This window comes from Apodemus sylvaticus, chromosome 3 (genome assembly GCF_947179515.1).
Source record: "Apodemus sylvaticus chromosome 3, mApoSyl1.1, whole genome shotgun sequence".
In the NCBI taxonomy this organism is placed as follows: domain Eukaryota; kingdom Metazoa; phylum Chordata; class Mammalia; order Rodentia; family Muridae; genus Apodemus; species Apodemus sylvaticus.
The window spans coordinates 147,849,961-147,869,223 of NC_067474.1; the positions used below are offsets into that span (position 1 = coordinate 147,849,961).

The window sequence follows — 19,263 nt, forward strand, 5'->3', positions numbered from 1 at the left end:
TCTGTAACTGTAAAGAAAAACTATGCCTTCTGGCACTGTCACATTTATGGAGGGTCAGGTCTGCGAGTCAGTGTGGACCTGGAATGGGGACAGTACTCCAGTCCCAAGTGATCAAATACCCACCCTGCAGCCTCCACCAGCCCCAGGATTCTGGATACTGGGCATCGTGGTGTGCCACGTCCTTAGACCTCTTAAGAGATGCCCACCTGGGAGTTCCAAAGGGTCTCCTGTCCCTGCCCCTGCCTCCTAAGTGTTGGGACTACAGGTCCTCTTTTTCCATTCTTTTAAATTTTATGTGTGTGTGTGTGTGTGTGTGTGTGAACACACATAAACTCACTTTCTGTATGCAAACCACACATGTGAGTGCCTATGGAGGCCAGAAGGGGTGTTGGATCCCCTGGAACAGGAGTTATAGGTGTCTGTGAGCTATCCAATGTGGGAGCTAGGAACTCAGGAAAGGGGCCTTAGCAAGAGAAGTGCTTTTAACATTTGAGTGATCTTTCTAGCTCCCCACACCCCAACTTTGTTTTTTGTTTTTGTTTTTTGGATTTGTTTTTTTTTCGAGACAGGGTTTCTCTGTATAGCTCTGGCTGTCCTGGAACTCACTCTGTAGACCAGGCTGGCTTTGAACTCAGAAATCCACCTGCCTCTGCCTCCCAGAGTGCTGGGATTACAGGTGTGCGCCACCACCGCCCGGCTCCAACTTTCATTTTTATAGATGACAAAAGGAAGGTACAGAGAGGCTAAATCCCACAGCTGGTGTGCGACAGGTGTCCCTCATTCCTGGGCAGGAGTTGAGGCCTGCCTTTAGCATAGTGTGAGCCCTGAATCCAACAATGCCTCCACACAGGCACAACCAACCCCAAGGCAGTCAGTCCATCCTCCTGGGTGTCCAAGCCACCACTGCAAAGGTGCCTTCTGTCCCCAGGCTGGCCCTGGCACCGGGTGCCGTTTCCATCCTTGGCTGGTTGCCTAGACTGCAGCTGTGTGAGTCCTCTCACCCTCAACTGCTCTTGACCCTGGGCCAGGCCACCTCCCCCACTCTAATCTCCAGTCCGCCCCTCCCCCCACCTTGCACCTCAAAGCATCTGACAGCTCCCGGCTTCCATTAGATGGACTGGCTTTCTGCACCCAGCTGTGACAGACTCCAGGAAGGACCTGAGTCATGGGGGGGGGGGGGGGGAGGCAGGAGTGAAGTTGGAGAAAGAGGGTGGGAGGCCTCAGGGGACAGCCTGTTCCAGCCAGCAACCTAGTCACGGGAGTTTCCACAGCAGCCGAAGCCATCAAAGAAGGAAAACACCCGATACCTTGGACTAGATTAGACACCCCCCTCGCCATCTGGAGTCACCCCAGTTCCACACCACGCCCCTTGTTGACCCTGGGTGTCCCGCCACACGGTGCAGCTGCTGGAAGGGTATTTATAGCCAGAGCCGTGAGTGGGCCACGTGCTTTATTTCGGAAGCGATAATTCCAGTTCCAGGTGGACGAACCCAGGAAAAGCAGCCTCCCCTCCCCAATCCATTCTCACCTACAGGACGCCGAGGACAGCCCTCTTCCTCGCCACCAGCCCATCTGCCAACAGCCCGAGCGACAAGTGGGCCGGCCAAAGTGGAGTTCTGTCATATTCCTCCCACGTTTTCATACTGGGGTCTGCACACACCGGAATCTTTAACTCCATTCAGTCAGGCATTGTGGCTCACGCCTGTAACTCTAACACTTGGGAAACTGAGGCAGTAAGACTGCTGTGAGTTCCAGGCCAGCCTGGGTTACATACCGGGACCTTGTCTCCTCCTCCTCCCCTCCCGACCCCCCAAGTTCAAGAAGCAGCCGGGAGGTGATGGGCATGAATTTAATCTCAGCACTCAGGAAGTAAAACGCAGGTGGATCTGTGAGTTTGAGGCCAGCCTGGCATACAGAGTGAGTTCCAGGACAGCCAGGACTACACAGAGAAACCCTTACTTGAAAAACAAAGACAAACAAACAAACAAACAAACAACAAAATGCCAAGAAAGCAAAAAACAAACTCCATTCCTTCGGAGGAGGAGCAGTGCAACGGCTGACCTCTAGTGGTCAAGATTGGTAGTGCAGTGCTGCTGATCGCCCAAGACCGGGCATCTGCTGTGAGGCTGGCACATAACACCCAATCCTCTGGTTATCTCCGACTCGTGGCTTCTTTGTTCACGCTTGATTGAGCCTGGAAATCCTGGTGTCCGCTTTCTACGTGGACCAGGACCTCCAGAGTAAGGGGCAGCATTATGTCTCGTGCGCATTCGGCCCGTGTTTACCACGCTGGCAATCAGTTAATACTCTTGCAGCTATTGCTCAAATATTTACAATGCACCTGCCAGACCAGAGAGGAGGGCGGGACCCGCCCTTCGGTGCTCGACGGCCGGTTCTGGGGCAGGGTGACGTGCTCAAGGCCACACCACTCAGCGTGAATCCTGCTAGGGCTTCACTCCAAGGAGGTGAGTGCAGGTTAGACCTGGACCAGGCAGAGATGCAGAGAAAGGCATCTCAGGGCACCAGATCAGCCTGTGCACCAGCCTGTGCGAAATGCAACCCCACTGCAGTCGGGGAAGACCTCGGCTCGGCTCTCCGGGATCCCTGTCGTGATTGGCCAACCAGAACAGGACTTTGATCCGTCTCTGTTGGTTCGCTCGGTTCTCTCGTGTCTAGCAGACAGGTGTACACGTCTCCTCGCCTATGGCTTCTCTAAACTGCGATACTTTTTGCGTTGCACTGAAACCGGGTCCTTGAACAGCACCGGGTCCAAACGCACTCGAGAGGAAACCAGAGGCATGTGGCCGAATCCTGCTGCTAAACGGTTGATGCAGTCCTGATCCAGGGACTGCGGCTCGGGCATGGGTCGTGGACCCGCAGAATCCTACGAGGTGAGAGGGAAACGAGTTCCTGAGGTTTGTTTTTCGAGCCCTCAGGCTGCTGCCACAAGATTTGGATTAGAGAGTGAAGAGACTCCGCCCCCTATTCCTCCCCCCCTCCCCCAGCCCGGACCAGCCCCTAGAGTCGCCTCACCATTGGGGTCGCCTCCGGGTGCCGTCTGCCATAAGGCACCTTGATAGGGGGCAGTTTGGTGACGGTGGCTACCAGGAAGTTCATCAGGATGTCAACACAGGTGGGAGTCTCATCGGCCAGGGTCCTCAGGGTTTTAGGCAGGGAGTGGGTGAAGAGGGTGTGGTAATACCTGTAAGATACACGGCAAAGGGGCTGGGGCAGGGAAAGGGTGCAGACCCCAAGTTCCAAGACCTGTACCCCACCCCTCCTCTCACAGGGCGCTCCCGCCCTGGGCAGGACCCACTGTCTAAGTGCCCTGGGATTGTGCAGCCCTCCAGTCGCTCCTTGGGGCCCTCTCTGAACTCCCAAGTCTGAACTCTGATAGAGCCAGACGTGGTGGCAGAGGGGGAGGGGTGTGTGAGGTGGTTCCGAAGCTATCAAACATGGCTACCCAAAGCCCAGCTTCAGGGAGGCCGTGGACCATCTGGGCCCACTCCACCCACGAGGGTTATCCTCTATTCTGAGTGCGCCGTGCAGAGAGCTCCTGGGGAGGGAAATCTATAAAAGGTTCCATGGTACATGGATGAGGTCTAAACAGATTAAAGACTCGCTTTCCAGAGGCCCCAGAAGCCAGGCCTGGTGGCTTCTTGTAAGCTCAGCGCTTGGGAGGCAGGAGATCACACGCCTGAGGTCAGCTTGGGCTACCTAGGGAGACCCTGTCAGGGTTCCATGATCCCCTGGGCCTGACCTCAAACTCACTGCCCTGCAGACTGTGACCCTGAACTCCGTATCCTCCGGCCTCCACAGGACCAGTGCTAGATTACAGATGTGTGCTATCCTGTTCATTTTGGCATATTCAGTGTTAAGGTTAGAACCCATGTGCTAGACAAGCGCTCTCACCAACTGAGCTATAGCCCCAGCCCAGCGCCATGACATCTTGTTTCAAAGAGGAAAAAAAGGGGGGGGGGGGGCTGGAGAGATGGCTCAGCTCTTCCAGAGGTCCAGAGTTCAATTCCCAGCAACCACATGGTGGCTCACAACCATCTGTAATGAGATCTGACGCCCTCTTCTGGCGTGTCTGAAGACATCTACAGTGTACTCATCATATACATAAAATAAATAAAATCTTTAAAAAAAAATAGGGGATGAGGACCCCCACCCACTCCAGGTCAGGACTGTAGCCTCCCGCCCTTCCTCCCTGCTCCGGGGCCAATGTTTGCACCTGTGGTAGAAGGCAGCCGTGGTCTGGACCATGGAGAACTCATTGGCTATCTCAGTACTGTAGCCCCAGCCACCCTGGGCTTCATCCCAGAAGTGGTTCCTTGTCAGGAAGCCCACCATCCGCTCAGGAAAGCTATGCCACACTTCAAAGGCAAAGTCCACCTGCAGAGGGATTAGGTAGCTGTGAGGAGGGGTCTCCTGACCAAAATCCTTATATATGGCTGTGAGACCAGCCCACTGACTAAGGCTGGGGCAGGGCAGAGAGCACAGGGGATCAGAGCATCGCCTGAAGTCCTTTTTTGTTTGTTTTGGTCTGGTTTTTGGGTTTTTTTGAGACAGGGTTTCTTTGTGCATTTCTGGCTGACCTGCAACCAGCTCTGTAGACCAGGCTGGCCTTGAACTCACAGCGACCCACTTGCCTCTGCCTCTCAAGTTCTGAGATTAAAGTCATGCACCTGGGAGGACTTGAAGGGAATCTGCCCAGCCAGGACTCTCTGTGTTATACTTCTGTTTGGAGACCACCACAGCAGGAGGCTGGAACTCAGGGCCTGGGAACCTGAGGGGGCGGAAGTGCCCTAGGGCTCCCTTCATGCTGTGCTGGGCATCTCCCGGGCCCGGTCCTCACCTCACTAGTAGAGAGAATGCTCTGAGCATCAAGGCTGAGGATGACATTGGTACTGATGTTGCTATACGGGAAGAATCGGTCGCTGACCTGTGGTGGGGCAGAAGGAGTTTAGGGCCACTCAGCCATGAGAATCACCCCTCAACACTCCCACCCCCAGTAAGTATGGACTCTTCAAATGGGCTGTAGAAGGGGGGGCAGGAAAACAAGCCTGCCTACAAGCCTAGATTACAGTTTCCCCTTTGGCTCTAAAGGCCAAGTTCCCTCTACATTTCATGCTTACTAAACCTGGAAAGAATCAGATGCGGAGAGATGCCAGTGTCTTGCCTAGACGTATGCAACCAGCAGGTGGTGCATGTGGCACCTGTGGTGCCCTGGTGCCTGGGGTCCCAGCTCACCCACTCCTAGCCTAGTAAGCTATCCTCTCTGGTGTTTCTCCATGAGCCTACATTTCTCCCCACTCCTTATCCAAGACATCCACACAGTCTCCTGTCTCCTACATCACAGGAACTCTGGTGCTCTAGAAGTGGATTACCCAGGGCCAGGGAGAGAAGGGTGATTGATGGTGCTGGAAACGCGGAACCTGGGACCCTGCACATAGCCGGCAAATCTGTACCACTGAGCCCAACTCTAGTGTAAGAGCAACATCGTTCCGATTAGACCCATCTTTCCAATGGGTTCTGAAGCTAGAACCCAACACTTGATTCCCTCAGACCCATATACAACTCCAGCTTGGCTCAAAACATCCTGTGGCTGTCCTCCCCTGTCCCTAGTGGGAGTCCTCCCGCCTGCCCGCTCACCTTCCTGTGCCCCTCAATGACTGTTAGGGGCACCGCTGTCTCGGGCCACCTGTCAGTGGGCGACTTCTCACTGTTCCAGAGAATCAGGATCTGGGAAGACAGGGGAGTTGTCTGAAGTCTGAGATTGGGTTAGAATGGGAGTCCCGGGGGTGACTTGGGATGGATGGAGCACAAGGAACAGCTACTAAGGTGCATAAGAGAGAAAGGGAGGGCAGTGGCATCCCTGTCCCTTCATTACCACCTTTGGTCATGTCTCTGGCCTTACGGCAGGCAAGAGTCCTGGCTGGGACAGGGTGCATGCCTGTAATTCTAGCATTGGGAAGGCAGAGGGAAGCAGATCTCTGAGCTCAGGACTAACCAGGATTACATAATAAAACCATCTCAAGAAAAATTTTGTTTTTTTTTTTTTTGTTTTTTTTTTTTGTTTTTTATTTTGAGACAGGATCTCTCTGTGTAGTTCTGGCTGTCTTAGAACTTGCCATGTGGGCCTGGCTGGCCTTGAATCCACAGTCTGCCTCCATCTCTGGAGGGCAGTGCTTAAAGTCACGTCACTGTACTGGGCTCTGACTTTAGGCACAGTCCCCACCTGCCCTCTAATGCATAGCTATGTTCTCCTTGTCATTTCCTGCTCTGCTCGGCCCACACCTCATCCGCAGAGGCTGCCTCTGCACCTTGGCCTAGCAACTGACTCTGATAATCAACCTGGATTCTGGGCGGGGGGGGGGGTAGCTTGTTATTTTGACTGATTTATTATTTTATGTGCATGAGTGTTTTTGCCTGCATGTCTGTGAGCCACATGCCTGTCTGGTTCTTGTAGAGGTAAGAAGAGGTGCCAGGTGCCCTGGAACTGGAGTGAGTCAGAGTCACTGATGGTGGTGAGGGAGCCATCGGGTGGGTGCTAGGAGCTGAACCTGGGTCCCCCGCGATAACAAGCAGTTTTAACCAAAGAGCCATTTCTCCAGACCCGTGGTTTGTTTGTTTATTATTTTCTTTTGTTTTATTGCTTTTAAGGCCGGTGGTTCTTCTTGTGTAATCTTGGCTGGCCTTATCTCACTGTGTGGCCTGAGGCTAGCCTGCCTCCGACTCTCCACAATCCTCCAGCCTCAACTCAAGGGCTAGAATTACAATCAGGAGCAGCCATACTTAGCAACCTGTGTTCTCTGGAAGTGAGATTGGACAGCGTTGGTCCTAGGAACCTCTGGCATTATGAATTATGGGGAGGAACCCTCTCCTGCCTATCCTTCGGTCCTCAGTACTTGAAGCCCCAGGCCTGGCCCCAAAGTACCATTGAGTGGGAGAACGAGTGAATGAATGTATGAATGAATGAATGCTTCTTTCTCCAGCCTCCCCACGAAGCACCAGCTCTCCAAGGGCTTCACTAATTCTGATGGTGTTTGGAGAAAGAACGAGAAACCTAGGACTTGAGGTCAGCAAGAATCTTTGGAAAGAGTCCCCGTGCCTTCCTCCAGATGTGTGGTCATCTAGGGCCTAGCTCTGTTCTTTGAATTCACCCCGGATCCCAGAATCCCAGCTGTCAGGGGGGGCAAACCTGGGCACAGTGCCGGGAACCTGCCACCTCCTGGATGAGTTTCCGCAGGGGCTCTCCAGAGGTCCCCACCCAGATCACAGCGCTGAACCGCCTCCCAGGGCTGGAACCTGGAGAAAGGAGACACCGCGGTTAGGAGGGTGAAGGTGGAGCCCCTTGGTGAGTGACCTTTGTTAGAGAACCCCAAAGAACCAGAAGAGATGGAGTTTGACAGTGTCTGCGGATGAAGCCGGAGTAAACCTGGGGAAAGCTGAGGTTACCTCAATTTGTCCGACCCCCAGGACATACCCAGTTGCAGATGATAAAAGGGGAAGTCTTGAAGGCTCGTGGAAAACGTGGGCAAAGCCAGGAGTGCCCCCGGGGGGCTATTCCACATGAGTGAGGGGTGAGCTGATGCACCCCAGATCCGGTCCTGAATGATCTGTGGAAAGAGGAAATGGCTTGCAGGGGGGAGTGGCTAGTGTGCGGGGCTCAGACAGCAGATTGTGGGTGGAACCTTAGGAAGAGCAGACCCTGAGAGGCGGGGCCTGAGGAGAGGCGGGGCCTGAGGAGAGGCGGGGCCTGAGGAGAGGCGGGGCCTGAGGAGAGGCGGGGCCCGAGGAGAGGCGGGGCCCGAGGAGAGGCGGGGCCCGAGGAGAGGCGGGGCCTGAGGAGAGGCGGGGCCCGAGGAGAGGCGGGGCCTGAGGAGAGGCGGGGCCTGAGGAGAGGCGGGGCCTGAGGAGAGGCGGGGCCTGAGGAGAGGCGGGGCCTGAGGAGAGGCGGGGCCTGAGGAGAGGCGGGGCCTGAGGAGAGGCGGGGCCTGAGGAGAGGCGGGGCCTGAGGGTGTGGGCCCATACCTTTCCCTTCCGGCTTCTAGAAGAGAGACTAGAGCACAGAGCAGCTAACAGAGTAGCTAGAAGCCAGAAGAGGTGACTTCTGGAGTGGGAATCAGGTGACAGACTCATGGCTTTTCTTCCTTTCCTCATCATCACAGACAAAACTGTGGGGTCATGCCTTTCTCTCAGGCCCTGCGGGTGAGCCCCCTCACCTCGAGGGTAGTTTGGATGACTTTTTCCACCGATGAGAAGTAAGCGGTCCACAGAAACTGGGTCTGCTGGCGCAGCGCGAGAACCCTCGAGGGGAGCATTTCACGGAGGGCAGCCAGGACCTGGAGGCACAGAGCGGGGATCAGGAGAGGAGGCCTGGGGTCCTCCTGACGACTCCGGTTAGGAGAGGACTCAGCCCAGAGCTCAGGATCTGGAAGCTTCTAGTGATGTGCACTCAGTGTTCAGGGTCACACAGAGCTGGCTTTAAGTGACACTGTGAGTGGCACATACCTATAAACCCTAGCATGTAGGAGGCTGAGACAGGGAGATCTTGAGCTCAAGAACAGATTGGGCTACATAGGGAAGAGATCAACAAAAAAGGTAGGAGTGGCTGGGGATGTGTCTCGGTTGACAAAGTGACAACGCAGCACAGCATGGACAAAGCCCTGGGCTTGATCTCCAGCACCACATAAACTGTCACCATTGACACGTGCCTGTAATCACAGCATTCAGGAGCTGGAGGCGGAGGATCAGAGAAGTTCAAGATATTCTGGGCTGCATCGGGAGTTTGAGATCAGCACGGGCTACATGAGACCCTATCCAAAACACCAACGTGAACAGGGCAGCAACAGTAGCTATTACAAAGCCTCCTAGCCTCAGTTTCCCTGTCTGTGGAATGGGTGCATTAAAACATCTCCCTCACAAGTGGTTGTAAAGCCTCAACTAGAAAATACCCATTTAGTGCTTAGGCCATGTGGAGATTCTGAATAAATGGTGGTAGCACTGCATGTGTGTGTGTGTGTGTGTGTGTGTGTGTGTGTGTGTGTGTGTGTGTGTGAAAGCACAAGCAGGTTCCTGTGTCCGTTTCTTTTTGAGAGGATTCCAGGCTGGCCTCAAACTTGCTATATAGTTGAAGATGACCTTGAACTCCGGACCTCCTACCCTGCTCGCCCTGGTGTTGGGACTGTAGGTGTGGCCCCGGTTAGAGGACAGCCATTGCTTACTTTCCAGCCGCCTTCCTCCACCTCCCCAGACCTCTCACAGCTGCTCACACAGATTCTTCCAGCCTGGGCAACTTTTATCGGATGGAAGAGACATGGTTTCTTATCTATGTGTTTCCTATCAGCTGAGCCCCAGAGATCTAACTTATCCCATTATGCAGATGGGAATACCGAGGCAGAAAGTGGCTCAAACTTGCTCTCAGCACCCTCCAGAGGCCCCACCTTCATCTACGTCTATGAGAGCCCCAGAGGGAGGCAATAGGTATAGATACGACTACTAGAAGGGGGCGGAGATCCTGGGGTCCCTCCCCTGACATCCCCCCCACCATGAGACAGACTCTGAGCTACCTGCAGCGGGAGCCTCTCGTCAGCAATGACGGCTGCCTTGGTCCAGTCGATGACTTCAGAGAAAGGCAGCTCCCAGCGGGGGCTGAGGAGCACAGGGATGCAGCCGGCCTGGGGGGCAGGGCAGTCATTGGGGAGCCCAGCCCTTGCACATATTCACCACCGCCCCGGGCCACAGCAGCCCCCCCTGTTAAGGGAAAGGACAAAGAGGAGAGTATTTGGGGGGCGGGAGACAGGGAACCCCCTTCCTGTGTGCATATGCCCAGCATTTCCTGAGAGTGCAAGGGCAGTGGTACAGAGGCTGGGGAGTGCTCAGATTGGGGTGTACCTGAAGGGCTTGGAGGAAGCAGGAGGTGGCAGACCGGTGGCCAGGAATGAGGCAGAAGGTGGCATTGGGAAGTGTCTCTTCTGGGTAGATCCTGAGAAGGTACAGGAAGGTCCCTGGACACAGGAGCCCGAGACACCTGCCCCTCACCCTCACCGTGTGTGGCAGCGCTAGCTCCCTGCCGCCTTACAGTGACATTCCTTCAGTCACAGGAGGTCCCTGCTGCTTCGTCAGACACACAGCCATACACTCACAGACATAACCAAGAGCAGCCCTGGCCTCTCCACAACCAGTGTCATGGGAACTCAGACGCCAGGCCTGCTAGCTCTGTCTCTGCCCCTGGCAGCCTTACGCTTCTCCCTTTTCTTCCCTGTGCCTCAGTTCCCCCATCTGCAAAATGGGGGTAACTGGATCTCCTGTCCTTCCTTCCACTTCCACTCTGGCCTAGGCATCCCTCACTTCAGCGGCCCCCACACCCGGCCCCTCGCCCTCACTTGAGTGATCCCCACACTCAGCTTTCCCCAAATTGGTAGCCTAGCCGTGAGAGGCTTCTCTGTACTGAGTGGGCTGGGCCTCCAGCCTGGAACGCCACAGGAAGCTCTTGCCCGCAGCCCCGAGCCTGAGGACAGGCCTCCTCTGTTCCCCCTGCTCCTCCCCCAGCCACAGGACCACGATCAGGTTGGGCCCGGGAATCTGTGAGGGACCCCGTCAGAACCACCTCTCTGGGACCAAGGCCTAGCAGCATCCAGCCGGGGAGGGAAGGACGGGAGGGACCCATGGGTGTGCGTGGTCCTCAGTGAGGAACATGCAAGGGGTCCCCAAGGCCCTCCTCAGCTGCGCTGACCTCCAGCAGACAGATCTGGGAGTGTCGGGAGGGCGGGGCCTCTGAACAGTTGGGGAACCTGAGTCTCAAGGCGAGGGACCAGGCTGTGGTTAGAATTAAGCCCGGGCCAATTCCAACCCCAGGTTATTTCAGCCACCATGAGGGTTAAGTCCAGGCGTGCACGGGGAGCCTCTGGAAGGAACCACAAAACAAACTTCTCCCCACCCCCATCACATCACAAGCGACAGCACTGGCCAGGCAGGCCCAGCTCCCTCCAGCAAAGCGTAAGGAACTAAAAGGCCCTAGCAGAAGATTCCAGGGAACCCACAGAGAGAAACAGGGCTCTACAGATTGTACCCCTTGGCCTTCAGCTCCCCTTTATCTCTTGTCCCATCCCCTCACCCCTCACCCTGATGCCCTCTGCCTCACCTACTTGGGGGAATTCCTTTTGCTCTGCAGCAGAGTCCAGGCTCTGCGCCTCCTCCTCCGGGAAGCCCTCCTTGATATCCCAGCCAACCACCATCAGTTCTAAGTGCTTTCCAGGTATGGAAAAGCCGCTCTCACAGCAGCCGTCTGACATGGAACCCACTGCTGTATCATCCTATCTGACAGCCAGGGAAGAGAGGCCTGAAGGCACGCTTAGCTCTGAAACAGATCAGACACCAAAGCCTCGCTCTGCTTCCCGCTCTACCTGCCTCCTGATAGGACTGAGTTAACTCCGGGTTGTGGGAGATGGTAGGCAGAGGTTGAATGAGCAGCTGTGTGGGGCTCAGGAGAGAGTTAGAGAGGGAACTTGTGACTCTGTGTGTTGACCACCAAGAAGTCCAAAGATGTTCTGCTGTTTAAGGTACGCACCCTAGGCCTCGGGTTTAGGGGCCCAGGGGTAAAGTCATGGCTCTGCCCACGGTCACGGGGTTCACCAGGGCCTGGCCAAGGCAGAGCCACGTGTGATTTCCATGGGTCCTAAGTACTTTAGCCTTGGCTGTTGCTCCTGCCCAGGGAGGAATTTTATATTTAAAATATTAAAAAAATATATTTAACTACTGTGTTGAAATAAAACCAAATACTGTTATATATTAAAACATTTTCTTTCTTTTTTTTGTTCTTGTTTTTTAAAGATTTATTTCTTTATTGTATGTAAGTACACTGTAGCTGTCTTCAGACACTCCAGAAGAGAGCTTCAGATCTCATTACAGATGGTTGTGAGCCACCAAATGGTTGCTGGGAATTGAACTAAGGAGCTTCAGAAGAGCAGTCAGTGCTCTTAACCACTGAGCCATCTCTCCAGCCTCCAAAACACTTTCTTTCACCTAAGCATTCAGACTTTTTTTTGTTGTTGTTGTTGTTGTTTGGGTTTGGTTTAGTTTTGGTTTTTCTAGACAGGGTTTCTCTGTGTAGCCCTGGCTGTCCTGGAACTCACTCTGTAGACCAGGCTGGCCTCGAACTCAGAAATCCGCCTGCCTCTGCTTCCCAAGTGCTGGGATTAAAGGCGTGCGCCACCTCTTTGAAGCTACTCTCCTGTGCTCTCAATTCCTGTGCTTTCAACGTGTCCCTGGGCTCTACATATCATCCATGAGTTGGGAACAAGGACATGGAAACTTGATTTACATTAAAAATGGGAGAGATCACCAGGACTGGTCACACACACCTCTAATCCCCGCACTCAGAGGCAGGTGGATTTCTGGGAGTTCAAGGCCAGCCTGGTCTACAGATGTTTGATTTGTGGACCCATGGAAGATGGAAAGAGACAACCAACTCTACAATGTTGTCATCTGTCTGTCGGTCTGTCTGTCTGTCTCTCTCTCTCTCACACACACACATATACACACACAAACACACACACACATACATGCACATACACAAGGGCACAAAACTAAACTTTTTCATGGGGAAGGGAGATGGGAATACGGTTCAGCAGGTCAAACACCTGCTGCACAGGAGAGCTTGGTTTCGGGGCTGAGAGCTGGCTTAGCAGACAAGGGCCCTTCTTGCTCTTGCAAAGGACCCAGGTTTGATTCCCAGCGCTCACAGGGCAGCTCACATCCCCCTGTAACTCCAGTTCCAGGGATCCAGAGCCCTCTTCTGGTGTCTGAAGGTATCTTCATAAATACATGAAGGCATATACACACATACACGCAAAACAATAAATAAATAATTTTTGTTTGCTTTTCAAGACAGGATTTCTCTATAACCCCTGGCTGTCCTGGAACTCCCTCTGTAGACCAGGCTGGCCTCAAAACTCAGATATCCACTTGCCTTGGATTAAACGTGTGCACCAATGCTGTTCAGTTCTAAACCTTAATTTTTAAGAACATAGACTCTGGATTCCCCAGCCCCCCAGCTAAACCCATCTAAATGTGAGGTATCTGGAGATGAGATTTCTTGCACAAGCTGGCTAGCTAGACTAGGTGAACAGGCAAGCTCTGGGTTCAGGTGAGAAACCCTACCTCAATGCATAAGGCAGAGAGTGATCGAAGAATCGGCCATCAACTTTGCTTCCCCATGCATGCACACGCATGCGCACATGTGCCCCCCCATCATTGTGGCCACATAAAGGTGGACTAGCATGCATGTATGCACACCATAGACAGGTGCAGAAATTTAAAAATGGAGAAGGTCATGGTGGCCACACACCTGAAATCTCAGTACTAGGTCAGTGGAGGAGGGAAGATCGGGAGTTCAAAATCATTTTCATGCAGTCTGGGCTATAAGTGACTCTGTTTAGAAAGATCTAGAATGCTGGGCAGTGGTGGTGCACGCCTTTAATCCCAGCACTTGGGAGGCAGAGACAGGTAGATTTCTGAGTTCGAGGCCAGCCTGGTTTACAGAGTGAGTTCCAGGACAGCCAGGGCTACACAGAGAAACCCTGTCTCAGAAAACAAAACAAAACAAAACAAAACATCCAGAATAACAAAAAGAAGAGGGGGCTGGAGAGATGGCTCAGTGGTTAGGATCACTGACTGCTCTTCCGCAGGTCCTGAGTTCAAATCCCAGCAACCACATGGTGGCTCATAACCACCCGTAAAGAGATCTGACACCTTCTCATGCATCTGAAGACAGCTACAGTGTAGTTAGATATAATAATAAATACATCTAAAAAAAAGTATGTAGGGGTTCATATACTCAAGCCATACAGAGTTCCCCAGAAAAGAAAGACACCCGAGAAGCTGCAACCAGTGCTCAAAGGCAGGAAGAAAACCTGGGTGGCCGAGCCAGGGGGGAGGGGACTTTGACTGTGTAACCCTTTGTACCATTGGAATTCTTCATCCTGTGAATGAATCACCTATTCATAGAAATAAAGAAATTGTGATTTAAGTGGGTGGGCACTTATTCCAATGGAACAGGAACCTATTCAACCAATCTGGAAAAACACTCTTGCCACGGAGCCAGAAGTATCATTTAGACTCCCAACTGCACTTACAGCTGCTGAGTGCTTCCTGGATCAGAGAACTGGGGGCCCCTGACATTCCCCCACACCCTCTGGGCCCTGGGATGGGGCCTGCGATCTCCTGTGGAAGGTACAGGGAGAATCAGCAGTCATGGAGGAAGGTAGGTACGGTCCTCTGGAGAGCCTTCATCACCACCACCTGCCTGCCAGCCAGAATGTGGGACAGTGGCTGGCACTGAAGCATCTCTTTCTCTGGCCAGTGCTTGTTTATTCAGGCTGTCTTCTGGGGCTGGCCTCCCTCTCTCACTGTCCCTATGCTGTCTGGCCCAGGCAGCTGCCAAGTACTTCTGAGAAACTGAGGCCAGTGGAAGACTACCATGCAGCATACCTTGGAAAGAAAGGCATCATGGGAAACGCTGCCCAGAGTAGAAGGGAGGGGCACTCACCTATAAACCCCTAGCCCTTCCCCCCCACACCCAGGAGTCAAAGACAGCAGAATTACTGCAAGCTCCAGGCCAGCCCAGTCTACCCCGAACCTTCCAGGTGGGCAGGGAAATAACAGAAGGAAAGAAAACCCAACAACACAAAGTAGCCACACACAGTAATCACAAAGTATCAGCACACAGTAATAATCATAGTTAGCCCAAAGAGGGACTTCCAGAGCCAGTGAGTGCACAGTGCAGTGATACAGTACTTGCCTAGCATGTACATAGTAACACACACACACACACACACACACACACACACACAGGCATACAAAGATGGCCACCAACAGCAAGTTTTTTTTTTTTTTTTTTTTTTTTTGGCTTTTTCGAGACAGGGTTTCTCTGTGTAGCCCTGGCTGTCCTAGAACTCACTCTGTAGACCAGCCTGGCCTCGAACTCAGAAATCCACCTGCCTCCGCCTCCCAAGTGCTGGGATTACAGGCGTGCGCCACCACCGCCCAGCCAACAGCAAGTTTTTAAGACTACTGTTTCTAGTCACAGGAGAGTTCCTGTCAGGCCTCTGGGTCTGAAGAGTTCCAAGTTCTCTAGTCTCTGGAAGGCCTGGTGGGAGGTGGGGAGGAGGGAGGGGGAATGACAGGGCAGGTTCCCAGGAGGTCTCCAAGTGCCTTCAGGAGGGCAAGGATTCCATTCCCTGCAGATTCCCCAGAGCCTCAGGCAGAGGCAGAACTGGAGCTTGGCTGGGGAGGGAGGGAGTCCTGGGGGAAGCTGAGCTCAGAATGGCCATGTTGGAGGACAGGGAGGGACACCACAGAAAGACACCGAAAAAGAGAGATGCCAGGGGACTACAAACTCTGGAGATATGGGAAGGGAGCCTTGGGACCCACAGCCTGCACAACCTGGAAGGAGACAGGGGACCTGCCGGACACCTAAGGGTTCAGTCATGAGGGGTGACCGACCACCTTCATCACTGAAGTGTGCCCCACTCAGGCACAGAGGGAAGCCTCTGCCACACACGATCTTCATCCCCTCATGTCTATGCAAGTATTCTCACAGGTAGAAGCTCTTTAGATCAGACCTAAGTCCCGTTTCTAAAACCAGAGGCTGTTATTTCCTTGAGAGATTAATCTTCAAAATGAGACACAGGAGCAATTTCCAGCTGGGACCAGCTACTTCTCTGTGGCTCCCCAGAGGCCTGTGACAAGATTAATCCAACCAACTCTTGCTTAAAACTCAGAAGCCTTCAAAGACAGACCAGTTCTGTGTTCACAGTGGCCAGGTGGCCATGGGTAAGTCACCTAATGTCTTTAGAATAACAGATACCTTAGCGACAGCAGTTAGAATTCTTTTACTATACATAACAGCCTTTGTGCGTGCGTGCGTGCGTGTGTGTGTGTGTGTGTGTGTGTGTGTGTGCGTGTGCGTGTGCGTGTGTGTGTGTGTGTGTGTGTGTGCGTGTGCGTGTGTGTGCCAGCCAGAGATTGAGGGAGTGTGCCTTGTTCAGTACTGTGAGTGAGTGGGACACTTACGTGTCTTGGACCGCGTGTGGATGATGGCAGAGGACAATTTCTAGGAATCTCTTCTCTTTCTAACTTGTGGCTCGGGGGAGGGGGGACGACGGAACCCTCCAACCCTCAGGTTTGGTGGCAAGGCCTTTGCTCTTTCAGCCATCAGCCACCTCTCTACCCTCAGGGTCTCTCACGGATCCTGAAACTCACCCACTCCGCCAAGTTGGTTGGCCAAGAGCTCTAGGGGATCCTCCTGTCTCTACCTCCTCAACTTGGGACTGACTCATGGGGTGGAGGTGGGGTGGGATGGGGCGGGGCTTGAGCTCGTGCCTCCTCGTTCGAAGGGAAACACCTTCTGACTGATCTAATCTCCCCCTACCCGCGTCATTGTTTATGGGAGTGCTAACACCCGAGCCAGTGGTATACAAATGTCTGTTACATAAAAACCGTAGAGTAGGAGGAACAGCACACCAGGCATGGAGGAGACGGGAGGGGAGGCAGCCTTGCTATGTCTCTAAGATCCCCAAGGGAGAATTCCAAAAATCTGCGTTTCACACCCTTGGAGACAGCACTCCGGAGATCCGCTGCGCGGTCTTAACCCTCTCTCTCCTGCTGCTGCCAAGAGTTGGTCGTGGCAGGATGACAGTTTTAACCCTTTACTCCACCCTCTGGACCTGCTCCGGTCCCAGCCGGCTCCCACTCAGGAGTTCCCTCCCACTCTGCAGTCCCCCACGGGGTAGGTTTACTTACTGCCGAGGTCCGGGGTCCTGCTCACAGTGTCTGTCCCAGGGGCAGGCTGAGGCGTGGATACTTGTGATCCGCCACCTGCCTCTCTCCTCTGCCACGGCCAGTAAGGTGGCCCCAGGTTGGGGACTGTGCTGCTGCAACCTGCCAGGAGCCCCACCTTGCAATGGGTGAGCATCGGGGAGATACGGGAGCGCTATATCGAAGCCCGGGCGGAAGATGTCTGAGGAGGGGCTGGCCTCAGCTACCATCGCCTGTCCCAGCCTGGTGCAAGGGGCTGGGGAGAGACTGAGCACCAGATGGTTCCGGCCTCCGTTCCAGTTGGGAGGCAGGGACCCACATGCTCCTCTATGGTCCTGGCTCGGGAGAGAGAGAAGAAGACAAGCGTCTGCTGGGCTGCGGGCAGAGTAGCGGGAGCCTTCCAGGGAGTCCAGGACCCTGCGCTGAGTCTCAGTGCTCGGACCAGCCGGAGAGTGCACAAAGATCTTGAGGACCTTCCCCTTACATTTGGAGGTGTCAAAGCAGGCTCCCCAGGTGCAGCTGCTCCCCCGGGAGACTTGAGGGAGCTGTGCGACATCTTCTGGCTTCGTCTCAGACTGGGAGAAACTCTGTAGGAAGGCAGCATCCAGCCAGCGGGGCCAGCCTTGGGAGCGCCCGGGAGGAGGACCGGGCGACACTGCCAGGCGAAGAGGGAAGACTCCTAGGAGGATGAGGAGGAGCCAGAAGGCTGACAACGCCGCCAGCCAGAAGGACTTTCTTCTCCACAGCATGTGGCCACCCACAGCTAGGGCTAGAAGGAAGTGAGGATTTTCTGTAGCAAGAGGGGAAGAAGGCGACCCCGGGCAGGAGAGAGGAGCCTTCTGGTCTAGAGCTTCCACCATTGAAGGCAGGTTCCCTGCCTAAGTTCGAGCAACCATTGGCCACCTGTGGGAATGGCCCCTCGGGGGAGGTCCAGGGAGGCTCTGGCTTTCCAAATTTGCCTACCCACTCTCCGATTGCTTTTTCTGTTTTCCCACAACCTAAGTCAGCCTTTGCTCTCTCATCAGGGCCTCTGCCCCGGGCCACTGCTCGTTGAGCTGATGCAACCCTTGCCCAGACCACAAGATCGCCCGTGTCCGTCTGCGATTGGGTCTGCACCCCTGACCTTGCCCTTGACCCGGGGTCAGGCTATCTGCCAGACTGCGCAGAACTGCCCGGGTTCATGGAGAGTGAACATCGGGAAGGGGTGGCCAGGGAAGATGTGGAAGGAGACAGGACTGGCCTCTCCCACTCTTGCCTCTGCCCCCAAAGCCCTTGAAAAAACCCTGACTACCCTGTGCTTGGTGGCTGGTCTTTCTGTGGCAGAACTATAAATAGACCTTGTGTCCGTGTGGGCCACCAAAGCCAGCAGAAGTTGGAGTCTGAGTGCATCCCATGCCTGCTGCCTGGAGGATGAGAAGATTCGGAGTACTGGTCTTCTTTCCCTCAGCTATGACCCCTAATCCAGGCAGCTGCCATGCACCCTCCGGCTAAGAGCTGTCACGGGGCAGAGGGCAAGACCTACGCTCCGAATTTCTGCTCCGGCCCCACAAGTCCAGCCGGCAGCTCCAGGTCCCACTCCAGAAGGTATCTGGTCGGTCCAGGTCTCTAAAGCAGCGGCAGCCTGGCCACGCCCCCGTCAGCTCTGATTGGCTCCTGGCTAGGAGGCAGGGTCTCCACTTAACCCCTTGCAATCTCTCTTGCTGGGGTACCGTTTCGTTTTCATTCTTTTGAGACCGTGTGTGTGTGTGTGTGTGTGTGTGTGTGTGTGTGTGTGTGTGTGTGTGTGTGTGTTTGTGTGTGTGTGTAGGGGGGGAGGTGTTTCCTGTAGCCCCGATTGGTTTCAAACCCACCTTGCAACCAAGGACCTTGAGTTTCTGACCAATCTGTCTTCACCTCCAAAAGCTCGGATTCCAGCTGTGTGCCATCACACCTGGCTCTGGAAGATTAATAATGGCTAGCAGGGCGCCGCACTTCACTAGTGGCCGTGGACTGACAGTTTTCTTCTCTCCAAGGTCTTTACCAGTGATCCAAAGTACACATTTATCTGTCTTTTTCCCCTCTTATTATTCTTATCATTATATATTTTTAAATTGATTCTGTGGTACTGGAGGCAGAATTCGGGGCTTTGTGCACACTAGACACGTGTTCTATCGCTGAATCACATCGCCAGCTCTTTTTTCTTTTTTACTATTGAGAAAAGTAAAGCTCAGAGAGGGGATTGACTCTTCCTAAGGTGACCCAGCTCAGATGCGTCCAGGTGAAGATTTGAACTCAGAGCCTGGCCCAGTGGGGTTTCTGCTTGTCCCCCCCCCCCGCCCCCGGGCCACTGAAGGGATCTGGGTAGTGGCTACCTGCATCTATAAAATGGATTGACAGCATCCTCCTTGGAGGGTTGCTGAGGGAGGTCCTACGAGCCCTTGGTGGGGGTATCCTTCCACA

At 54.1% G+C, this 19,263-nt stretch overlaps 1 protein-coding gene across 2 annotated transcripts; it reads right to left on the reverse strand.

Annotated features, from left to right (window-relative positions):
• Positions 1-1,417: 1,417 nt before the first annotated feature.
• Positions 1,418-18,433, reverse strand: Extl1 (exostosin like glycosyltransferase 1). Of its 2 annotated transcripts, XM_052177688.1 has the most exons (12): positions 18,347-18,430; positions 16,810-17,593; positions 9,901-9,991; positions 9,576-9,683; positions 8,229-8,348; positions 7,490-7,622; positions 7,205-7,311; positions 5,656-5,745; positions 4,859-4,945; positions 4,235-4,395; positions 3,034-3,202; positions 1,418-2,884 (listed from the first exon to the last, which is right to left on the reverse strand). In XM_052177688.1, the coding sequence occupies exons 2-12, from the start codon at positions 17,571-17,573 to the stop codon at positions 2,702-2,704; spliced, it is 2,013 nt and encodes a 670-aa protein (XP_052033648.1). In that variant the 5' UTR covers positions 17,574-17,593; positions 18,347-18,430; the 3' UTR covers positions 1,418-2,701. The 2 variants fall into 2 exon arrangements, with proteins under 2 accessions (XP_052033648.1, XP_052033647.1); XM_052177687.1 differs by having other exon boundaries at positions 16,810-18,433.
• Positions 18,434-19,263: the final 830 nt, after the last annotated feature.

What these genes read in the sequence shown, in the direction of transcription:
- Extl1 (XM_052177687.1), bottom strand. Translation starts at nt 17,684, where the DNA reads ATGGTGGAAGCTCTAGACCAGAAGGCTCCTCTCTCCTGCCCGGGGTCG. An exon ending in ACGAGAGGCTCCCGCTGCAG is followed by an intron (nt 8,349 to 9,575) that starts GTAGCTCAGAGT and finishes CTGTGCCTCCAG; the next exon opens with GTCCTGGCTGCCCTCCGTGA. An exon ending in GTTCCCGGCACTGTGCCCAG is followed by an intron (nt 5,746 to 7,204) that starts GTTTGCCCCCCC and finishes CTGTCTTCCCAG; the next exon opens with ATCCTGATTCTCTGGAACAG.